The 24,916-nt window shown below is 42.5% G+C and overlaps 1 protein-coding gene across 2 annotated transcripts in view; it reads left to right on the forward strand.

Moving 5' to 3' along the window:
- BAG4 (BAG cochaperone 4) overlaps nucleotides 1-24,379 on the forward strand; it is a 39,138-nt gene extending 14,759 nt beyond the window's left edge. Inside the window, exons 2-5 of one of the 2 annotated variants that reach the window (XM_002819011.5) lie at nucleotides 1,266-1,373; nucleotides 18,587-18,841; nucleotides 20,107-20,361; nucleotides 21,101-24,379. In XM_002819011.5, the coding sequence (XP_002819057.4) occupies nucleotides 1,266-1,373; nucleotides 18,587-18,841; nucleotides 20,107-20,361; nucleotides 21,101-21,586 (1,104 nt within the window). In that variant the 3' untranslated portion in view covers nucleotides 21,587-24,379. The remainder of the gene's footprint in view (nucleotides 1-1,265; nucleotides 1,374-18,586; nucleotides 18,842-20,106; nucleotides 20,362-21,100) is intronic. The other variant, XM_054561448.2, reaches the window with a different exon arrangement.
- Nucleotides 24,380-24,916: the final 537 nt, after the last annotated feature.

The raw sequence follows: 24,916 nt of genomic DNA on the forward strand, positions 1-24,916 counted from the left end.
CAAAGTTTTAGAAAAAATGTCGAAGGTCCTGTTCAAGGTTAAAACTATACTTGGGCGGGCACAGTGGCTCATGCCTGTAATTCCAACACTTTGGGAGGCCAAGCCAGGTGGATCTCCTGAGGTCAGGAGTTCAAGACCAGCCTGGCCAACATAGTGAAACCCCATCTCTACTAAAAGTACAAAAAATTAGCTGGGCATGGTGGCAGGTGCCTGTAATCCCAGCTACTCGGGAGGCTGAGGCAGGAGAATTGCTTGAACCTGGGAGGCAGAGGTTGCAGTGAGCCGAGATCGTGCCATTGCACTTCAGCCTGGACAACAAGAGCGAAACTGTGTCTCAAAAAAAAAAAAACAAAAAAACCCTAAATCTATACAGTTGAAAGCAAAATAACTCATAGGATAATAAATGTATGTAATAAACCAGATAATAGGTGCTCTGAGAAGTTTTGAGTCTATTTAGTCTTTTATCAAAGTTCATTGGCTTATTGCAAATCATTGCATTAACTTTCTGAGTTGGAGAGAAAGGCTGATGAAATTATTGTCGTAGCTAGATTTTCTCTTTGGATTGGTAAATGTTCTGCATCAATGCCTGACACTGAGGCTGCCAGCGGAAAGCTTAGCCATAGCACAGAGTAGAATATGAAAAACTAGGGTGTGTCAAGGCAAAGAAGTTGGAGATGAAAGATGTATGTGCTTGAGCTAAACTCTAGTAGTAATGTCTTTGTGTTCCAAAGTTATTGGTAAATATAACAGTAGCAAAGAACCATTTTGTTGCACTAATTAAATTAGTAGTCATGAGGATTAGTTATTGGAGAAGGATAGAGGTGATCTAATGTCTCTGATTTTGCTAATCATCTTGATGTAGTAGAATTCCTTTATATAGCATTTGGTGTGGTGGCATTGTCGAAACGGATAAGAACAGCTTTTTACTAGCTAATAATTGTTTTGTCATAGAGCATTTGATTTACCATGTACTGAATAATTAGCAGTTTTATAGTGGGTTCCTATTGCCTTTTTTCTTTTATTTTTTGTTTTTAAGAGACGGGGTCTCTCTTGACCATACTAGACTCAATCACCTGAGCTCAAGCGATCCACCCACCTCAGCCTCCGCAGTAGCGGGACAAGAAGCGTGTGCCACTGTGCCCAGCTTATTGCTTTTTGTCTATTGCTTTTTTTTTTTTTAATCCTTATAACCTGCCTCTATCAATCTATCTTAAAATGATGTATGAATGTTATTAAGAGTGAATTTATTTTTCTTTTTTTCTTAGGAGCAGCCACCATATCCTAGCTACAATTCTAACTATTGGAATTCTACTGCGAGATCTAGGGCTCCTTACCCAAGTACATATCCTGTAAGACCAGAATTGCAAGGCCAGGTATGGTTTAAAAACAGAGACTTTCTGAACTTTTTCTTAATGAATAGATTTATTTTCAAAACCTGTGCAGATTTCAGAGCAGTGATGAGTGTGTGTTTTTTTTCTTTGCTTTAATGGGCTCCATCAATCTCATCTTAATGTTTTTAGCTCAGAGATAAGGAAATATCTAGGCAAATATACCTATAGCTTGAGGCATAATAAATTATTTTTCAGGACCCAGAAGGAACAAACATAAAATATATTTATTTTTGAAAATTTGCCTTATTACAGACATTTAATTTAAAATATTTTAAACTTACAAAAAGTACAGAAAATATATACATTTTAAATCTAGTATGCAGGGCTGGGTGCAGTGGCTCACAGCTGTAATCCCAGCACTTTGGGAGACCAAGGCGGGCAGATCACCTGAGGTCAGGAGTTCAAGACCAGCCTGGCCAACATGGTGAAACTCCATCTCTACTAAAAATACAAAAATTAGCTGGGTGTGGTGGTGGGCGCCTGTACTCCCAGCTACTAGGGAGGCTGAGGCAGGAGAATCGCCTGAACGCGGGAGGCAGAGGTTGCAGTGAGCTGAAATCACACCATTACACTTCAGCCTGGGCGACGAGTGAGACTCCGTCTCAAAACAAAAAACAAACAAAAAAACCCCACAAAAATCTAGCATGCATATTTGTTAATTTCTGTTTGCCACATTTGTTTCAGATTTTTAAGAAAGAAGTAAACCAAATACAATTGAAGCCCAATGACACTTCTTTTCATTTACTGAAATTTAATTTATTTATTTATTTGAAACAGGGTCATTTTGTGTCACCCAGGCTGGAGTGCAGTGGTGTGATCTCAGCTCACTGCACCCTCCTCCTCACAGGTTCAAGTGATTCTCCTGCCTCAGCCTCCTGGGTAGCTGGGACTACAGGCACGCACCACCATACCCAGCTAATTTTTTGAATTTTTTTTTTTTTTTTTGAGATGGAGTCTTGTTCTGTTGCCAGGCTGGAGTGCAGTGGCGTGATCTTGGCTCATTGCAACCTCCGCCTCCTGGGTTCAAGTGATTCTCCTGCCTCAGCCTCCCGAGTAGCTGGGACTACAGGCACGTGCCACCACACCTAGCTAATTTTCGTATTTTTAGTAGAGATGGAGTTTCACCATGTTGGCCAGTATGGTCTCGATCTCTTGACCTGGTGATCTGCCTGCCTTGGCCTTTCAAAGTGCTGGGATTATAGGCGTGAGCCACCACGCCCAGCCAGTTTTTGGATTTTTAGTAGAGATAGGGTTTCACCATGTTGGCCAGGCTGGTCTCAAACTCCTGACCTCAGGTGATCCGCCCACCTTGGCCTCCCAAAGTGTTGGGTTTACAAGCATGAGCCATCGTGCTCGGCCTGAAGTTATATTTATTATCCCATTTGTGTTTTTATGCCTTTACCACTTGCCTGTGTATCCATAAACTTTATATACTTTTATTTTACATGTTTTTAAACTTGAGATGTGTGATTTCATACTGACAAACACACTCCTGCAGCTTGCTTCTTTTGCTCATCGTTGGTTTTCATCTTTCTGTTATATAAATATGAGATAAGAATTTCCTTAGGGTATGGAATTTTTGGGTTTAGGTGTGTACTTTTTTTTTTTTTTTGAGATAGTCTCACCCTGTCACCCAGGCTGGAGTGCAATAGCGGGATCTCAGCTCATTGCAACCTCCGCTTCTCAGGTTCAAATGATTCTCCTGCCTCAGCCTCCCGAGTAGCTGGGATTACAGGTGCCTGCCACCACGCCCGGCTAATTTTTGTATTTTTAGTAGAGACGGGGTTTCACCGTGTTGGCCAGGTTGGTCTCGAACTCCTGACCTCGTGGTCTGCCCGCCTTGGCCTCCCAAAGTGCTGGGATTACAGGCATGAGCCACCATGCCCAGCCAGGTGTGTACATTTTTGTTAGATACAGCCAAATTACTTTTCAAAATGGTTGTACTAACAAAGGAGTAATTGTCATATTTGCATATTTCCATTGTATTTTTTTATCTAGACATATTTCTGGGTTGTTTTTTTTTTTTTTTTTTTTTTTGGCCGAGTCTCGCTCTCGCCCAGGCTGGAGTGCGGTGGCGTGACCTCAGCTCACTGCAAGCTCTGCCTCCCGGGTTCACGCCATTCTCCTGCCTCAGCCTCCCAAGTAGCTGGGACTACAGGCACCTGCCACCATGCCAAGCTAATTTTTTGTATTTTTAGTAGAGGTAGGGTTTCACTGTGTTAGCCAGGATGGTCTCGATCTCCTGACCTTGTGATCCACCCGTCTTGGCCTCCCAAAGTCCTGGGATTACAGGCGTGAGCCACTGCACCTGGCTTTTGTTTGTTTTTTTGAGACAGGGTCTTGCTCTGTAGCCCAGGCTGGAGTATGGTGGCATGATGACAGCTCACTGCATCCTCGACCTCCTGGCCTCAAGTGATCTTCCCACTTCAGCCTCCTGAGTAGCTAGAACTACAGGTGCACATTACTATGCCCAGCTAATTTTTAAAATTTATTCTGTAGAGTTAGGGTTTCGCCGTGTTACCCAGGCTGGTCTCCCAATCCTGGGCTCAAGAGATCCTCCCACTTCAGCCTCCTGAGTAGCTAGGACTACAGGTGCACGTCACCATGCCTTGCTAATTCGTTTGTTTTTTTGTAGAGACAGGGTCTTGCTGTGTTGCCTAGGCTGGTTTCAAACCCCTAGCCTTAAGCTATCCTCCCAAATTGGCCTCTCAAAGCACTGGGATTACAGGTGTGAGCCCCTGTGCCTAGCCTATAATAATCATGTATATATGAACTTCAGGATGAGGTTGATCAGAGATAATGGAATGTAAAATAAAGATCATGTTAGTACTTACCACAAACTTTCATTTTACTTGTGTCAGCCTCATCCCCATGACTGAAATTGAGAAGTGGACATTGTTATTGCTAAATGTTACATAGTTGTGGTTTGGCCACATACTATAAAATCCACCCTTCAAAGTGTACAATTCAGTTGGTTTTTAGTATATTCACAAAGTTTACCCATTATCACTGTCTAATTCTGGAACACTGTCATCACCCCGAATAGAAACCCTGAACTTAAAATGTCATTACTCCCTCCCCTTAGCTCTCAGCAACCTGTAATCTACTATTTTATCTCTCAGGATTTTTCTAACCAGACATTTTGTATGGAATCATACAGTATGTGGCCTTTTGTTTCTGGCTTCTGTCACTGTGTAATGTTTTCAGCCTTCTCCATGTTCTCAGGATATACCAAATTTCATCAATTGATAGATATTTGGGTTATCTTTCATTTTTGTCTATTATAAATAATGCTGCTACAACCTTCATGTACAAGTTTTTATGTGGAAATATGTTTTTAGTTATCTTGGGTCTATACCTAGAAATGGAATGCTTGGTCATAGAGTAACCCTATATGTATCAATTTGAGGAACTAGCAAACGGTTTTCCAAAGGGGATTGCACCATTTTATAGTCCCATCAGCAATGTATGAGGGCTCTGATTTCTCCACATCCTTACCAATACTTATTTTCCTCTAAAAAAATTATTATAGGCTGGGCGCGGTGGCTCACGCCTGTAATCCCAGCACTTTGGGAGGCCAAGGCAGGCAGATCATGAGGTCAGGAGATTGAGACCATCCTGGCTAACATGGTGAAATCCCATCTCTACTAAAAATGCAAAAAATTAGCCGGGCGTGGTGGCGGGCGCCTGTAGTCCCAGCTACTCGGGAGGCTGAGGCAGGAGAATGGCATGAACCCAGGAGGCAGCTTGCAGTGAGCTGAGATTGTGCCACTGCACTGCAGCCTGGGCGACAGAGCGAGACTCCATCTCAAAAAAAAAAAAATATTATAGCCATCTTAGTGGGTGCAAAGTGGTTTTGATTTGCAATTCTCTGATGACTAATGATTTGAGCATCTTTTAGTGTGCTTATTAGCCATTTGTATATCTTGTTTGGAGAAATGTCTATTTAGATTCTTCGGGCCTGGTGCGGTGGCTCACACCTGTAATCCCAGCACTTTGGGAGGCCAAGGTGGGCAGATCACTTGAGGTATGGAGTTCGAGACCAGCCTGACTAACATGGTGAAACCCCTTCACCACTAAAAATACAAAATTAGCTGGGCATGGTGGCAGGCGCTTGTAATCCCAGCTACTTGGGAGGCTGAGGCAGGAGAATTGCTTGAACCCAGGAGGCAGAGGTTACAGTGAGCCGAGATGAGATCACACCATTACACTCCAGTCTGCGTGACAGAGCGAGACTCTGTCTCAAAAAAGAAAAGATTCCTTGACCATTTTAAAATTGGGTTGTCTTTTTATTGTTGAGTTTTAAGCATTCTTTATACATTCTAGATACAAGTTTCTTATCAAATGTAGTCATTCATTGCTTAATAATGGGGATATTTTCTGAGAAATGCATCAAGAGGCAATTTTGTCATTGTGCAAACATCATAGAGTGTACTTTCACAAGTCTAGATGGTACAGCTTACTGTATACCTAGGCTATATGGTATAGCCTATGGCTTCTAGGCTACAAACATGTACAGCATGTTACTGTACTGAATACTATAAGCAATTGTAACACCATGGTTAGTATTGGTGTATCTAAACACATCTAAATATAGAAAAGATACAGTAAAAATACAGACAAAAGATAACAAAATATTATATCATACCTGTACAGGGCACTTGCCATGAATGGAACTTGCAGGACTGGAAGTTGCTCTGGGTGAGTCAGTGAGTGAGTGGTGAGTGAATGGGCAGGTCTAGGATATTACTGTGCACTATTATAGGCTTTATACACATTGTACACTTAGTTTACCATAAATTTGTATAACAATTCTTTCTTCAATAAATACTGCAACTTTTTTACTTTATAAACTTTATTTTATTATTTTATTTTAAGTTATTTTTTTGAGACAGGGTCTCACTCTGTCCTCCAGACTGGAGTGCAGTGGCGTGATCTCGGCTCACTGCAACCTCCACCTCCTGGGTTCAAGCGATCCTGCCACCTCAGCCTCCCTAGTAGCTGGGACTACAGGCGTGTGCCACCACACCTGGCTAATTTTTGTATTTTTATTAGAGGCAGGGTTTCATCATCTTGGCCAGGCTGGTCTCAAACTCCTGACCTCAGGTGATCTGTCCACCTCAGCCTCCCAAAGTGCCGGGATTATAGGCCTGAGTGAGCCACTGCACCTGGCCTTATAAACTTTTAAATTTTAAAAAGCTTTGACTCTTTTATAGTAATACTTAGCTTAAAATACAAACATACTGTATAGCTGTACAAAAATGTTTCCTTGGGGCTGGGCACAGTGGCTCACTCCTGTAATCCTAGCAATTTGGGAGGCCGAGGCGGGCAGATCACGAGGTCAGGAGATTGAGACCATGCTGGCTAATACGGTGAAACCCCGTCTCTGCTAAAAATACAAAAAATTAGCCGGGCGAGGTGGCAGACGCCTGTAGTTCCAGCTACTCGGGAGGCTGAGGCAGGAAAATGGTGTGAATCTGGGAGGCAGAGCTTGCAATGAGCTGAGATCACGCCACTGCACTCCAGCCTGGGCAACAGAGTGAGACTCCATCTCAAAAAAAAAAAAAAAAAAAGTTTTGTTTCTTTTTTTTTTTTAATTTCTTTATATCCTTATTCTATTAAGCTTTTTCCTGTTTTTAAGTTTTTTTGTTTTTGTTTTTGTTTTTTGTTTTTGAGATGGAGTCTCACTCTGTCGCCCAGGCTGCAGTGCAGTGGTGCGATCTCGGCTTACTGCGACCTCTGCCTCCCAGGTTCAAGCAATTCTCCTGCCTCAGCCTCCTGAGTAGCTGGGACTACAGGCGCTTGCCACCACGCCCGGCTAATATTTTGTATTTTTAGTGGAGATGGGGTTTCACCATGTTAGCCAGGATGGTCTCGATCTCCCAACCTCGTGATCTGCCCTCCTTGGCCTCCCAAAGTGCTGGGATTAAAGGCATGAACCACCACGTGTGGCTGTTTTTGTATTTTTAAAACTGTTTGTGTTAAAAAGGAAGACGCAAACATACATTAGCATAGGCCATCCTAGGGTCAGGATCATCAGTATCACTGTCTTTCACCTCCTCATCTTGGGGCAATAAGACGCATGGGAACTGTCATCTCCTATGATAATGCCTGGTTCTGGAATACCTCCCAAAGGACCTCCTTGTGGCTGTTTTCCGGTTAACCTTTAAAAAATGTACAAGTAGAAGAAGTGCATGCTAAGATAATGATAAGAAGTGTAGTATGTAGTAAATACATAAACCAGTAACATAGTCAATTATCATCATCAAGTATTATGTATTACATATAATTGTATGTGTTATATACAACTGGCACACAGCAAGTTTGTTTACACCAGCATCACCATAAACAGGTGAGTAATGATGACAGCTACACTGTTGCAAGGCATTACAATTATTTGGCTCCATTATAATCCTATGGGACCACTGTTATGTATGCAGTCCACTGCTGACTGAAACATAGTTATGCAGTGCATGACTGTATATGATTTGCAAATAGTTTCTTCCATTCTGTGGGTTGGCTTTTCACACTCTTGATGGTGTCCTTTGAAACACAAAAGCTTTTAATTTTGATGAAGTGCAATTTTCTTGTTTTTTATTTTGTTGCTCCTGCTTTTGATGTCTTATCCAAGAAGACTTTGACTAACCAAAGATCATAAAGATTCACTCCTGTGATTTCTTTTTTTTTTTGAGGCAGTCTCGCTCTGTCGCCCAGGCTGGAGTGCAGTGGCGCAATCTTGGCTCACTACAAGCTCCACCTCCCGGGTTAAAGTGATTCTCCTGCCTCAGCCTCCTGAGTAGCTGGGACTAAAGGCACCCACCACCACGCCTGGCTAATTTTTTGTGTATTTAGTAGAGACAGAGTTTCACCATGTTAGTTAGGATGGTCTTGACCTCCTGACCTCGTGGTCCACCTGCCTCAGCTTCCCAAAGTGCTGGGATTACAGACGTGAGCCACTGCGCCCAACCCGATTTCTTCTTAGAATTTTTTTTATAGTTTTAGCTCTCATATTTAGGTCTATGATTCATTTTGAGTTAATTTTTGCAATATGGTGCAAAGTAAGGCCCAAGTTCACTGCTTTACATGTGGATAGTTATGCCTCAGTATCATCAGTTGAAAGACTATGCTTTCTCCACTGAATTAGCTTGGTTTTTTTTTTTTTTTTTTGAGATGGAGTCTTGCTCTGTTGCCCAGGATGGAGTGTAGTGGTGCAATCTCTGCTCACTGAAACCTCTGCCTCCCAGGTTCAAGTGATTCTTGCCTCAGCCTCCGGAATAGCTAGGATTACAGGCGCCTGCCACCATGTCGGGCTAATTTTTTTTGTATTGTTAGTAGAGACGGGGTTTTACCATGTTGCACAGGCTGATCTGGATCGCCTGACCTCTAGTGATCCACCTGCCTCAGCCTCCCAAAGTGTTGGAATTACAGGCATGAGCCACCGTGCCCAGCCTTGGTACCCTTCTTAAAAATCATAAATGTAAGGGTTTATTTCCAGACTCTCAATTCTGTCCCATTAATCTATATGTCTTCCTTAAGCCAATACCAAACTGTTTTGATTACTGTGGCTCTGAAGTAAAATTTGAAATCAGGAAGTATGAGTCTGTCCAAAGAGATGGACTCTCTCTTTTTTCTTTTTCTTCTTCCATATGGTTTCGGCTATTCTGGGTTGCTTACATTTTCATATGAATTTTAGGATCAGCTTTTCAACTTATGTAAAAAAGGCAGCTGAGATTTTATTTTATTTTATTTTGAGCCAGAGTTTTGCTCTTGTTGCCTAGGCTGGAGTGCAATGGCAATGGCACGATCTCGGCTCACAGCAACCTCCGCCTCCCGAGTTCAAGCCTTTCTCCTGCCTCAGCCTCCAGAGTAGCTGGGATTACAGGCATGCGCCACCACGCCCGGCTAATTTTGTATTTTTAGTATAAAATTAGATGGGGTTTCTCCATGTTGGTCAGGCTGGTCTCAAACTCCGGACCTCAGGTGATCCGCCCGCCTTGGCCTCCCAAAGTGCTGGGATTACAGGCGTGAGCCACCACACCTGGCCAGGCAGCTGAGATTTTTGTTGAGATTGCATCATAGATCAGTTTGGAGAGTAGCATGTGTACTTTTATAGTTAATGTAAGAGGGAGACAAAACTCAAAGTCATGAATTATAAGTTAATGTTAATTTTTCTGATTTCACTGATCTTACTGATAAAGATTGCTTTTTCTCATAACATTTTCCCTCTTAGGTAAAAGTATTTATTACATTCATATGTAGGTTCAAAAAATATTAACTTATAATTTAATAGTAACTTTTTAAAAGCAACAGTAATAATGTGCAAATGTTTTTAGATACAACATACAAGTTGTTGGATTTAAAATAACCCAAAGGTGTCTAGACATACACCTTTTTGAGGTGAGCACATGTGTATTTTCTGGCAAAACATCACATGGGGATTATACATTTATCATCATCTTTTTTTTGTTTGTTTCTTGAGATAGATAGTCTTGCTCTACCACCCAGTTCATTGTAGTGGCATAATCATAGCTCACTGTAACCTTGAACTCCTGGACTTAAGTGATCCTCCTGTCTCAGTGTCCTAGGTACAGGTGCGTGCAACCACACCTGGTTAATTTTTAAATATTTTGTAGAGATGGGGTCTCACTATGTTGCCTAGGCTGGTCTTGAACTCCTGGGCTCAGGTGATCCTTCTACCTCCGCATCCCAAAGTGTTGGGATTACAGGCGTGAGCCATTGCACTTGGTCTAGCTTCTATCCAAAATAGACTCCTATAGTGGTATATAGATATGACTGGTTTCCTTTTTAAAAAATTAAGCAGCATCATGTCTTTACCTCCTGGCTACCTCCTTGGGTTAGCCTTGCCACATTGTCATTCTTCTGTTTGGTTGGTTTTATAAATCTTAAAAATTCTCATTCAAAAGTAGCTATAATAAGCCAAGAATATGTAATTTCATGCATTTATTCTGAGTGTGGAATTTATATCTTTTTTTTTTTAAGAAGCTGTTAATGTTGCTAAGGTGTCTGACCAATCTACCAAGTTGATTAGCCTGCCACATGGCAGGTGCAGTTTATGTGCTGTGCAAGTATTAGGGTAGCGTTTGAACTAAAGCTTTCCTCATTTTTCAGAACTTCATTCTTCAACTAATAGTGTGGACTCTTGAGAGGAGCATGGAGGGCGATTCATGGAGTAGGGTGTGAACAGCACGGAAGTTCACAATCTCAGGCTATATCTCTGGAAGCAGAAGATATTGTCTCACCCAACTGTTAATAAAATTCGCAAGGTTTTCTCAGTATTATTCAAACTCAGTTGAGTTGCTTCTACTTTGTTCTTAAGTCCTTCTTTTTCCTTTTCTTTTCTTTCTGTTTTTGAGACCGGGTCTCCCTCTGTCACCCAGGCTGGAGTACAGTGGTATGATACCGGCTCACTGCAACCTCCACCTCCTGGGCTCAAGCGATCCTCCCACTGCAGCCTCCTGAGTAGCTGGGACTACAGGCACATGCCACCATTCCCAGCTAATTTTTGTATTTTTTGTAGAGAGGGGGTTTGCCCCCACTTATCTTAAACTCTTTGAGTTTAAGCAGTCCACCTGCCTTGGCCTCCCAAAGTGCTGGGATTACAGGCATGAGCCACTGTGCTTGGCCCCCAGCTTTTTTTTTTTTTTTTTTTTTTCTATTTCTCAGGCTGGAGTGCAATGGCATGATCACAGCTCACTGCAGCCTCAATCTCCTCTGGCTCAGGTGATCCTCCCACCTTAACTGCTCGAGTGGCTGGGACCATAGGCATACGCCGCTACACCTGGCTAATTTTTGTATTTTTTGTGGAGATGGGGTCTCACTTTGTTGCCCAGGCTGGTCTGGAACTCCTGACCTCAAGCGATCCGCCCGCCTTGGTCTCCCAAAGTGCTAGAATTACAAGAATGAGCTACCACTCCTGGCCAAGTCCTTCATTTTTATCACATACTTTAATAGGTAACAGAAATCTGTTCTGAAGCCCTAGAAGCATTTTCTTCCTTTTTGGATTCTGTATTATGACTCTAAATGGTGCAAGGAACTCCTGTATTTTCTTTGCTGTGCTCCAAGTGTCAACCTATAAAATAACAGAGAGAAGGACTCTTCAAAGAAATGAATCTGTTTGGAAATAAACAGGGAATTACAATTTCAGATGCGCATACCATAGATAATCATCCCCTACATATCTGGAGAAGTTGTAGTAAGGGGAAACTTTTAAAGGGAAAGAGTAGAAGTTCATATAAGCTGTTTTGAGACAAACATCATTGGTCACAGGGGCCTGTCGTAGGAGCTGATGTTACTGGAAACTCATTGCTAAGCGAGTGTTCTTATGAAGATGGCTTATGTGAAACTGCAGTCTTGAGGAATTTTTTTTTTTTGAGACAGTTTCACTCTGTCGCCCAGGCTGGAGTGCCATGGCACGATCTTGGCTCACTGCAAGCTCCGCCTCCCGAGTTCACGCCATTCTCCTGCCTCAGCCTCCTGAGTAGCTGGGACTACAGCCGCCTGCCACCATGACCGGCTAATTTTTTTGTATTTTTAGTAGAGACAGGGTTTCACCGTGTTAGCCAGGATGGTCTCGATCTCCTGACCTCGTGATCCGCCCGCCTTGGCCTCCCAAAGTGCTCAGATTACAGGTGTGAGCCACCGCACCCGGTTGAGGAATTTTTTGTGATAAGTCCTGTTACAGACATATGTAGGACAAGCAAGATGAGTAGAGCCTACAGGGATTTCTTGTGAGTTTTTAGAAAGCCCTGTGATAGGCTGGGTGCAGTGGCTCATATCTGTAGTCCAAGCTACTTGGGAGGCTGAGGCAGGAGGATAACTTGAGCCTGGGTGATCTAGGCTGCAGTGAGCTATGATGGTGCCACTGTACTCTAGCCTGGGTGACAGAGTGAGACCCTGTCTCAAAAAAAAAAAAAAAAAAAGTCCTTGTGATAATACTTATCGCAGACATATGTGCATGAGATCCCCTCCTTCGTGACCTCCCCCCTCCATTTTGGGTCTGATGTAAGTGACTCCATCTTGGCATTGGCAACTTTCACACAAGCTGCTTTTCAGACAAAGACTTAAAAACTTTGCCACGTTTCTGAAATAGGATCTTTAGCTCATCCTTAACAAACATCTTTAGCAACTGCGAGGCTGTTATGTAATCTGATTCTGTGTTCTTTTGTAAACATGCATGTGACAGCTTTGTGATCTGTCAGGACAGTGGTTATTTGGGAAAAGAAGCAATGAACTCATGAAAACATCTCAAAACCAGGAAGTAATTCCAGGAATCAAGGAAATTTTCAAGCATCAAAAGTAATGGCTGGCCAGGTGTGGTGGCTCACACTTGTAATCCCAGCACTTTGGGAAGCTGAGGCGAGTGGATTGCTTGAGCCCAGGAGTTCGAGATCAGCCTGGGCAACATGCCCAAACCCTGTCTCTACAAAAAATACAAAAATTAGCCAGGCATGGTGGTGCATGCCTGTGGTCCCAGTTACTTAGGATGTTAAGGATTGCTTGAGCCCAGGAGTTTGAGGCTGCAGTGAGCCGTGATTGTGCCACTGCATTCTACCCTGGATGTCTTGGGGAGAAAAAAAAGTAATGGCAAGGCATGGTATAATCCCAGCACTTTGGGAGGCTGAGGTGCCAAGATCACTTCAGCCCAAAATTTGAGACTAGCCTGGCAACATAGCGTGACCTCATTTCTATTTAAAGAAAAACAACAACAACAAAAAACAAAAACAACACCTGTGAGAAGGGAAAAAGAAAAAAAACAACAACAAAAGCCACATAAAAGCAATGAGAATAGCACACTAAAGTAACATGAACCCATCTATTGGTTTCAGTGGGTATCAGTACATGGCCATCTTGTATTTATTCTTGGAGTATTTCCTTGGAGTATTTTGAGGCAATTTCAGATATCATTTTATCACTTATAAATACCTAAGTATGTTTCTTTTTTTTTTTTTTATTTAAATTTTTTATTGCCACAGGTTTTTGGAGAATAGGCGGTTTTTGGTTACATGAGCAGGTTCCTTAGTGGTGATTTGTGAGATTTTGGTGCACCTGTCACCCTAGCAGTACACACTAAACCCAATTTGCAGTCTTTTATCCCTCGCTTCCTTCCCACCCTTTCCCCCAGAGTCCCCAAAGTCCATTGTGTCATTCTTATGCCTTTGCATCCTCATAGCTCAGCTCCCACTTATGAGTAAGAATATATGATGTTTGGTTTTCCATTCCTGAGTTACTTCACTTAGATTAATAGTCTCTAATCCCACCCAGGTTGCTATGAATGCCATTAATTCATTCCTTTTATGGATGAGTAGTATTCTATCGTATATATATATATATATATACCACAGTTTCTTTATCCACTCATTGATTGATGGGCATTTGGGTTGGCTTCACATTTTTGCAATTGCGAATTTTGCTGCTATAAACATGCATATGCAAGTATCTTTTTCATATAATGACTTCTTTTCCCCTCGGTAGATACCCAGTAGTGGGATTCCTGGGTCAAATGGCAGTTCTACTTTTAGTTCTTTTTTTTTTTTTTTATGAAGTATTTATTGATCATTCTTGGGTGTTTCTCGGAGATGGGGATATGGCAGGGTCATAGGATAATAGTGGAGAGAAGGTCAGCAGATAAACACATGAACAAAGGTCTCTGGTTTTCCTAGGCAGAGGACCCTGCGGCCTTCTGCAGTGTTTGTGCCCTTGGGTACTTGAGATTAGGGAGTGGTGATGACTCTTAAAGAGCATGCTGCCTTCAAGCATCTGTTTAACAAAGCACATCTTGCACCGCCCTTAATCCATTTAACCCTGAGTTGACACAGCACATGTTTCAGAGAGCAGGGGGCTGGGGGAAAGGCCATAGATCAACAGCATCCCAAGGCAGAAGAATTTCTCCTAGTCAGAACAAAATGGAGTCTCCTATGCCCACCTCTTTCTACACAGACACAGCAACAATCTGATCTCTCCTTCCTTTCCCCACACTTCCCCCCTTCTTTTCAACAAAACCGCCATCGTCCTCATGGTCCGCTCCCGATGGTCGCTGTCTCTTCGGAGCTGTTGGGTACACCTCCCAGACAGGGCGGCCGGGCAGAGGCGCTCCTCACCTCCCAGATGGGGCAGCCGGGCAGAGGTGCTCCTCACTTCCTCCCAGACGGCGTGGCGGACGGGCAGAAGCGCTCCTCACCTCCCAGACGGGGCGGCCGGGCAGAGGCGCTCCTCACCTCCCAGACGGGGTGGCCAGGCAGAGGCGCTCCTCACTTCCCAGAGGGGGCGGCCGGGCAGAGACGCTCCTCACCTCCCAGACGGGGCGGCCGGGCAGAGGCGCTCCTCACTTCCCACACTGGGCGGCCGGGCAGAGGCGCTCCTCACCTCCCAGACGGGGCGGCCGGGCAGAGGCGCTCCTCACCTCCCAGAAGGGGCGGCCGGGCAGAGGCGCTCCTCACTTCCCAGACGGGGCCGCCGGGCAGAGGCGCTCCTCACTTCCCAGACGGGGCCGCCGGGCAGAGGCGCTCCTCACTTCCCATATGGGGTGGCGGCCGGGCAGAGGCGCTCCTCACTTCCCAGACGGGGCCGCCGGGCAGAGGCGCTCCTCACTTCCCATATGGGGTGGCGGCTGGGCAGAGGCGCTCCTCACTTCCCAGATGGGGCAGCCGGGCAGAGGCGCTTCTCACTTCCTCCCAGACGGGGTGGCGGCCAGGCAGAGGCGCTCCTCACCTCCCAGACGGGGCGGCCGGGCAGAGGCGCTCCTCACTTCCTCCCAGACGGGGTGGCGGCCAGGCAGAGGCACTCCTCACCTCCCAGACGGGGCGGCCGAGCAGAGGCGCTCCTCACTTCCCAGACGTTGGGCGACTGGGCAGAGGCGCTCCTCACATCCCAGACGATGGGCGGCCGGGCAGAGGCGCTCCTCACTTCCCAGATGGGGCGGCCGGGCAGAGGGGCTCCTCACATCCCAGACGATGGGCGGCCAGGCAGATGCTCCTCACTTCCTAGACGGGGTGGCGGCGGGGCAGAGGCTGTAATCTTAGCACTTTAAGAGGCCAAGGCAGGAGGCTGGTAGGTGGAGGTTGTGGCGAGCCGAGATCACGCCACTGCACTCCAGCCTGAGCACCATTGAGCATTGAGTGAGCCAGACTCCGTCTGCAATCCCAGCACCTCGGGAGGCTGAGGCGGGCAGATCACTTGAGGCCAGGAGCTGGAGACCAGCCCGGTCAACAGGGCGAAACCCCGTCTCCACCAAAAACACAAAAATCATTCAGGCGTGGCGGCGCGCGCCTGCAATCCCAGGCACCCGGCCGAGGCAGGAGAGTCACAGGAGCCCGAGGCAGGGAGGTTGCAGCGAACCAAGATCAGGGCAGCACAGTCCAGCTTCGGCAACAGAGGGAGACCGAAAAAAGAAGGAGAGGGAGACCGAAGAAAGGGGAGAGGGAGAGGGAGAGGGAGAGGGAGAGGAGAGGGAGAGGAGGGAGAGGAGGGAGAGGAGGGAGAGGGAGAGGGAGAGGAGAGGGAGGGGAGAGGAGGGAGAGGAGAGGGAGAGGAGGGAGAGGAGAGGGAGAAGAGGGAGGGGCCTAAGTATGTTTCTTTAAAATATAAGGAAGTTTTAAAAACATAACCACAATGTTTTTACACATTTTTAATTAAAAATTAAAACTTAAAAGGAAAAAAAAACCTTAAAAATAATTATTTAATATCATTAAATATCTGGTCAGTTCTAACAGTAAAATATTTATTTAGTTAGTTAGCTAGTTGAAGACAGGGTCTTACTGTCACCCAGGCTAGAGAACAGTGGCTTGATTATAGCTCACTGTAACATTGAACTCCTAGGCTCAAACAATCCTCCTGCCTCAGCCTCCTGTGTAGCTAAGGACTATAGCTGTGCCATACCACGCCCAGATAATTAATTTTTTTTTTTTTTTTTTGGAGAGATGAGGTCTTGCTGTTTGCCCAGGCTGGTCTCAGACTCCTGGGCTCAAGCAGTCCTCCCACCTTGGCTTCCCAAAACGCTGGGATTTTTACAGGCATGAGTCCTTGCGCCTGGCCATAACAGTAAAATTTGAAGACTGAATACAATTTTTTCAATGAATAGTCCTTAATCTACTTAAAGATTCCATTATTATAGGACATTTGGTAGTTTACAATTTTGTGTGATTGTAAATAATGCTGCGATGAGAACTTCATGTCTATAACTTTTTCTCTAGTTGAATCATTTCCTTAGGATTTTGTACTGTTGAATAACAGTACAAAAAGTCACATAATGTCACATAATGTTTTATTAAGTCTCCAATTGTGTGTGTGATGTATTACAGAGTTCTTTGTTTATGCCCGAAGACCTTAACAGCCTCTTAGTAGTTTTAACAAAGTGGTGGTTCATGGTCTTCTGCTCAGGGACTGCATTGCTGACTGTTTATTACACCTCATCCTGCATGGAATTCTTTGGTCATGGGTATCCTTGTACCTAAAGTGGGAAAGATTATATAGTCTTAGAGATAGAGATGAGTATAGGAAAACTTGATTCTGTGTTTTCACTGTTTTTAAAGGGTAAAGTAGAAATTAATAGAACACATTGAGGTGATCATTTAAATTTAGCATTAAGCTTGAATCTTTTTTAAAAAATTACTTTTTTTTTTTTTTTAATAGATGGGGTTTGACTATATTCCCGAGGCTGGTCTGTAACTCCTGAGCTCAAGTGATCCTCCCTCCTAGGCTGGGCACGGTGGCTCGTGCCTGTAATCCTAGCACTTTGGGAGGCTGAGGCGGGTGGATATGAGGTCAGGAGTTCAAGACCAGCCTGGCCAAGATGGTGAAACCCCATCTCTACTGAAAGTACAAAAATTACAGTGTGCCTGTAATCCCAGCTACTCAGGAGGCTGAGGCAGGAGAATCGCTTGAATCTTGGGGGTGGAGGTTGCAGTGAGCCGAGATCTCGCTACTGCACTCCAGCCTGGGTGACAGAGCGAGACTCTGTCTCAAAAAAAAAAAAAAAGTGATCCTCCCTTCTCAGCCTTCCAAAGTGCTGGGATTACAGGCATGAGCCCGTGCGCCTGCCTAGCTTGAATCTTGTTTGGATTATTAAACTGAGGATTCTGGGTGTGGATAAGAGTCTGAATAGGTTATTTAAAACTACAATGAGCAATATATGAGGAGTTTGATCATTTGGGATGCAGAGTGATGGTATAATACAAAGAACTGGACTTCAGAGTCAGATCTGGGTTCATGTCATGACCCAGCCATGATAATACTAACAACAGTGATAATACAAATAATTATCATTTATTGAGCATACTATATGCCAGACACTATGCTAAACCTTTTATATATGTCATCTTATTTAATTTTGACAGTAATCCTCAAAGATACATTTATGATCTTCATTTTCCTGACGGAGAAACTGAAGTTAGGGAAGGTTAAATACAAAGCCTATGGCAGAGCTAGGTCTGTCTCTATAGTCTTTTTAAATAATTTTTTTGTTTTCATACACTTTTTGAGAAAGTCTCACTCTGTTGCCCAGGCTGGAGTGCAGTGGTACAACCATGACTCACTGCAGCCTTGACCTCCTGGGCTCAAGCAATCCTCTCACCTCAGCCTCCCGAGTAGCTGGGACTACAGATGTGTGCCATAATGCCTAGCTAATTTTTTTTTTTTTTTGAGACGAAGTCTTACTCTTGTCCCCCAGGCTGGAGTGCGATGGCGCAATCTCGGCTCACTGCAACCTCCGCCTCCCGAGTTCAAGCAATTCTCCTGCCTCAGCCCCCCGAGTAGCTGGGATTACAGGTGCCTGCCACCATGCCCGGCTAATTTTTATATTTTTAGTAGAGATGGGGTTTCACCATTTTGGCCAGGCTGGTCTAGAACTCCTGACCTCAGGTGATCCACCCGCCTCGGCCTCCCAAAGTGCTAGGATTACAGGCTTGAGCCACTGTGCCCGGCAATGCCTGGCTAATTATTTTATTTTATTTTTGTAGAAACAGGATCTCACTATGTTGTCCAGGCTGGTCTCAAACTCCTGACCTCAAATGATTCTCCCACCTTGGGCTCCCAAAGTGCTGGGATTACAGGCATGAGCCACTGTGCCTGGCCTGCATTAGTGATTAACATCTCAAAGTTTTCAAGTTTAGGCATTAAGTCAGGGCATTTCAGCTCTTCTACTAATTCATCTTTTTTTCACTCAACTCGCTTTTTTTCAGAGTTTGAATTCTTATACAAATGGAGCGTATGGTCCAACATACCCCCCAGGCCCTGGGGCAAATACTGCCTCATACTCAGGGGCTTATTATGCACCTGGTTATACTCAGACCAGTTACTCCACAGAAGTTCCAAGTACTTACCGTTCATCTGGCAACAGCCCAACTCCAGTCTCTCGTTGGATCTATCCCCAGCAGGACTGTCAGACTGAAGCACCCCCTCTTAGGGGGCAGGTTCCAGGATATCCGCCTTCACAGGTGAGTTGTTTTCTGTTGGGAAAAAAATGAATTCAAAGTCTCTGCCTCTTGTCAACAGTGGAAGAGCATCTGTTCATACTAGGGCTGATTTAATAAGACACTTCTAGATTGGGAAGGCTTTTATATTGATGCCTTTCTTATTTGTAGCAGCTATTGCAGTAAATGGACTTTGGCTGAAGGTACCTTAGATGTCATAATCATAAATTTTTATACTGAAAGTAATCTTTAGAGAGTTGCTGCTTGAAAGTTTCCCTATCTTAGCCTTTTTTTTTTTTTTTTTTTTTTTTTGGTGGCGTGATCTCGGCTCACTGCAACCTCTACCTCCTGGGTTCAAGCGATTCTCCTGCCTCAGCCTCCCGAGTAGCTGGGATTACAAGCACGCACCACCACGCCCAGCTCATTTTTTGTATTTTTAGTAGAGATGGGGTTTCACCATGTTGGCCAGGATGGTCTTGATCTCGTGACCTCGTGATCTGCCCACCCAAAGTGCTGGGATTACAGGCATGAGCCACTGCGCCAGGCAAATCTTAGCCTTTTTTAGTGCCCTGTTAGGTTCATTTTTTTTTTTTTTTTTTTTTGAGACGGAGTCTCGCTCTGTCGCCCATGCTAGCGTGCAGTGGCACAGTCTAGGCTCACTGCAAGCTCCACCTCCTGGGTTCATGCCATTCTCCAGCCTCAGCCTCCCAAGTAGCTGGGACTACAGGCACCCGCCACCGCACCCAGCTAATTTTTTTTTTGTATTTTTAGTAGAGACGGGGTTTCACCTTGTTAGCCAGGATGGTCTCGATCTCCTGACCTCGTGATCCGCCCACCTCAAGCCTCCCAAAGTGGTGGGATTACAGGCGTGAGCCACCGCGCCTGACCAGGTTCATGTTTTTTAATATTCTGTGAATAACTATGTTTATTTCTCTGTTCACTTCAAGAGGAGTTCTAACACGTCTTTATTTGTGCTTCCTTACAGCATATGGGTCCGTTTGTTTATAGTATCTATGGGACAGACTTGGGCTTCATCCATTGAATTTTTAGGCCTTATTCCTTCTGAGTTTTATTGTCATTAAATCTACCCCTGGTATCTTTGGAACCAACTTTTTGAGGCTTGGAGAAATTACTGCAGCTGATTAATTAGATTTACTACAGTTTAGTCCAGTAGCAGCTAATGTATACTCTGTTAAGAAGAGAGGAAGCATCTCAGAATCTGCCTGTAGCAGAATATTTTTATTATAAGTTTTTCACAATGACTGGTATATTTCTTCCTCTCAATCTAGAACCCTGGAATGACCCTGCCCCATTATCCTTATGGAGATGGTAATCGTAGTGTTCCACAATCAGGACCAACTGTACGACCACAAGAAGATGCGTGGGCTTCTCCTGGTGCTTATGGAATGGGCGGCCGTTATCCCTGGCCTTCTTCAGCACCCTCAGCACCACCCGGCAATCTCTACATGACCGAAAGTACTTCACCATGGCCTAGCAGTGGCTCTCCCCAGTCACCCCCTTCACCCTCACTCCAGCAGCCCAAGGTAGGAGACCTAAATGTTGTTCCTTTAATGTGTGTGTAATTAAGAGAACATAACATGGTTTATATAGTTTCTGTACTGGTTTGTGTTAAATGGGGACTAATTGCAAAAAGTTGGTGACTACTTATCTATAGCTTTACCTCAGCTCGGTTTCCTTTTTTTTTTTTTAATAGACTTTATATTTAGAGAAGATTTAGATTCGCATCGTTTTTGTTAAAAGACAGAAAGATACACATTTTCTGTTTGTTGTAATTCTTCTAAACGTTAAATGCAAAGACGCATTTTACTACTTCAAATAATCTATGAACAGAAGATAAAACCAATGTGAAATATCTGCAGCATGAGCTTGTATTTAAATCACAGACTTGAACATTATCACTTGTGGCTGTGTTCCTTTTCAAGACCTTGCTTGAGGTTTTTAACCTTTTAGGGGAAAAACTAATTCTTATTAATTAGGTCACAGGATGGATTATGAGGTGCTCATGGTGATGCACCTGCCACAGGGCAGGTTCCAGCCATTATAACTCAAAAATTCTGTGCCTTTTGTCTGACAGGACACTCCCTTTTATCTTCTTAGGACTGTGTTTTTTTGCAAATGATTAAGGAGAGCGGTCTAATTTTATTGTTAAGGAATCTTTTCATGTACCTTTCTGGTCAAGTGAAAGATGTGGGCTAACAAATTTGATATTGATGGATTCCCATTAAAACAGCTCTTTTCCTCTTTTTGCTCTCCCACTCCAAGGATTCTTCATACCCCTATAGCCAATCAGATCACAGCATGAACCGGCACAACTTTCCTTGCAGTGTCCATCAGTACGAATCCTCGGGGACAGTGAACAATGATGATTCAGATCTTTTGGATTCCCAAGTCCAGTATAGTGCTGAGCCTCAGCTGTATGGTAATGCCACCAGTGACCATCCCAACAATCAAGATCAAAGTAGCAGTCTTCCTGAAGAATGTGTACCTTCAGATGAAAGTACTCCTCCGAGTATTAAAAAAATCATACATGTGCTGGAGAAGGTCCAGTATCTTGAACAAGAAGTAGAAGAATTTGTAGGAAAAAAGACAGACAAAGCATACTGGCTTCTGGAAGAAATGCTAACCAAGGAACTTTTGGAACTGGATTCAGTTGAAACTGGAGGCCAGGACTCTGTACGGCAGGCCAGAAAAGAGGCTGTTTGTAAGATTCAGGCCATACTGGAAAAATTAGAAAAAAAAGGATTATGAAAGGATTTAGAACAAAGTGGAAGCCTGTTACTAACTTGACCAAAGAACACTTGATTTGGTTAATTACCCTCTTTTTGAAATGCCTGTTGATGACAAGAAGCAATACATTCCAACTTTCCTTTGATTTTATACTTGAAAAACTGGCAAAGGAATGGAAGAATATTTTAGTCATGAGTTGTTTTCAGTTTTCAGACGAATGAATGTAATAGGAAACTATGGTGTTACCAATATTGCCAAGTAGACTCACTCCTTCTTAAAAAATTTATGGATATCTACAAGCTGCTTCTTACCAGCAGGAGGGAAACACACTTCACATAACAGGCTTATCAGAAACCTACCAGATGAAACTGGATATAATCTGAGACAAACAGGATGTGTTTTTTTTAAACATCTGGATATCTTGTCACATTTTTGTACATTATGACTGCTTTCAACATATACTTCATGTGTAATTATAGCTTAGACTTTAGCCTTCTTGGACTTCTGTTTTGTTTTGTTATTTGCAGTTTACAAATATAGTATTATTCTCTACTTCTTGGTACATTTTGTAGTAATATGTTTAATATAATTATTCAAGAGACTATATTGACAGCCAGATAGTATGGCAGTTCTGAAAAAATTTATATCTTTTCACCACTTGAATATACTGCAATGTGTAGTGAGTAAATTGTCTCCCTTTTTGTATAGATCATTAGGTTAGAGGTTTTTTTTTTCTTTTTTTTTTTTTTTTTACCACTTCTGTTCATAGTAGTAGTGGAAGGTGAATTTGGAAATGGCATTGACATAAAATGAAAATGTTTACGGACACTTTTCTTTTTTGCTTTTTTATTGTATTTGGATAAAGATCCACTTAAAAGTTACCTGTTTTTTCCTGTTTTTTTTTTTTTTCCCCAAAGTGTAATTATGTTTTCACTATTGCTGCTTCTATAGAGGGCATTGTGATAGAGAGATACAGATGAAACATTAAATGCCACAGTGAGTAGAAATAATGACTACAAAATAATAAATATGATTACTTGGTAATATTCTCCATCTAAAATACTAGTTTCACCTGTGAGCAGATTTCCGCTCAGTTTATAGTTAAAAACAATGAGGGTAAAAGGGGATTCATGCTCAGGGAATGAATCAGCCATAGTTAGAGTGGGAAATTATTATTTTCTTCATTTAAAGGTAGATTTTATGTTTATTTCCCTAAATTGCATAAGATAAAATTCTCTGTTTAATAAAAAGACATTTATTACCATTATTAACAGTCATTTTAGAGCCAAATTTAAGAAAAGGATATTGAAAGAGTCTTTGCTGGCCTTGTTTGGGTAGCTCTATGCTGTTAGATAGAAGAGACTTAGGTAAATAACTTTTTATGTCTGAGGTGAGTACACAATATTGGTTCTTGGAAAAACAGCTGTTTCTTCATAAGATACCCAAGTGATAATTTTTTTCCCCTAGACTGTCAGGCCTATGAGTAAATACTAAATCTATTAGCTGTCTCCACTCATAAACCAAACCAAACCAATACAAACATATTAGATGAGGAGAGGAAATGTAGTAAAAATACTGGCTGGTTGGGATGAGTGATTTTATAAGATAATATGGTGATAATTTTATTCTAGGATTTTATTTTTGGCCTAATATAGGAATGTTTAAAAAAGGCTTTTCTATGAAAATTAGAAATTTATACTTGAAATTAAAAGTCTAGAAGGGGGAGGACCTTAAAGCTAAGCTACCAGTAAGACAATGAATAATTCAGAAGAGAACACTACTCTTACTGACTGAGTGCCCAAGATGCCAATTTCCATGAAGTCTTGATTTATATATATGTACACATGTTATGCACATATATGTGTTTGTTTTCTAACAGTTATTTTTTAAGCTTTTGAGATAATTTTAGACTTACAGAAGAGTTGTAAAAATAGTAGAGTTCTTGTATACTCTGTACCCACCTTGCCCTTATGTTAACATCTTACATAACAATAGAACATTTGTCAAAATTAAGAAATTAACCTTGATATAGTACTAACTGAAGTAGAAAGTTTAAAAAGTAGAGATTTTAGTCTTTTCACTAATGTCCTGTTACTGTTCCAAGACCCAGCCTTGCATTTAGCTATCATGTCTACGTCCTGTCTTCCAGTCTGTGACAGTGTATCATAATGGGATACCTGATGTTGTAATGTATTTCTGGTGTTGTTAACCTTGATCACTACGCTAAGGTGGTGTCTGCTAGGATTCGCTACTGTAAACTTACCGTGTTTTCCTTGTAATTATTGAATATTTGCTGGAGATACCCAGAGACTATGCAAATGTCCCGTTTCTGCTTAAACTTTTGCTCATTTTACTATCCATTGGCAGATCTTGCTTGTGGCAGTTACTACTGTGGTGTTCTAATGGTGATTTTCTATTTCTCTCAATCCTTCTACATTTATTATTGGAATTCTTCCGTAAGGAAGAGTTGTCACTTCTGGATTTATATTTTTAACTATAATAAGATATTCAGGATAAGTATAGATTTAGAACTTAAAGATGTTAAATCATGTTAAAATTATTCCAAATACCAATATCAAAGAAAACTAAGTTGGTAATCTATCTCAGAAAATATATGAACTTAAGAAGGAAAATAGTATTTATGATTTGTAGAACTGGTTCAACTTTTGACTTAATACTGACTTTGGACTGAATTCAAAGTTTTCTTGAAATTTCACATCTGGACTTTTTAAAGTGTCTACATTTATATTACTTTGGGGATCATTTTGTCAAAGTCTTGAATAAAGTTACCCAGTCCTGGCATGATAAACACAACTATGTTTTTTTTTTTATAATAACCCTCTGTTGTTCCAAGTATGAATGCCAATGTAACTGTTTAAACAAATAAGCCCTAATGAAGTATACAGGGGTTGGATTATATGTGTCTCCACATGTTGGTGCAGAATTCTTTTAAATGCTTTTAAAAATGGGGTTCTGAAAACAGTTTTTCAGTTGGTTAATGTAAATAATACCATTAAAGCTAGACAGGGTAAAAAAATTTTGAAGAATGTAGATTAAATAGGCATAAAAAAAGTTTTTGGGGGATGGATAGTTGATGGAGCTTTTCTTTTACAACTTTACTTTTTTTTACTTCTTTTTTTAAAAAAGTAAGGAGTTTACCTCAATTTGTAGAAGTTACGAGTTTAAAAAGTCAGTTCTATGAAAGGCAGCATTCTCCTGATCCCACCCCCATTTTTCCTTCTCTAAAGGCAACCACTTTCAACTGAGTTTTTCTTTTGTTAATCAAAAAATTTTCTTTTTAGAGACAAGTCTTGCTATGCTGGTCTTAAATTCCTGGGCCCAACTGATCCT

This window comes from Pongo abelii, chromosome 7, assembly GCF_028885655.2.
Source record: "Pongo abelii isolate AG06213 chromosome 7, NHGRI_mPonAbe1-v2.0_pri, whole genome shotgun sequence".
NCBI lineage: Eukaryota > Metazoa > Chordata > Mammalia > Primates > Hominidae > Pongo > Pongo abelii.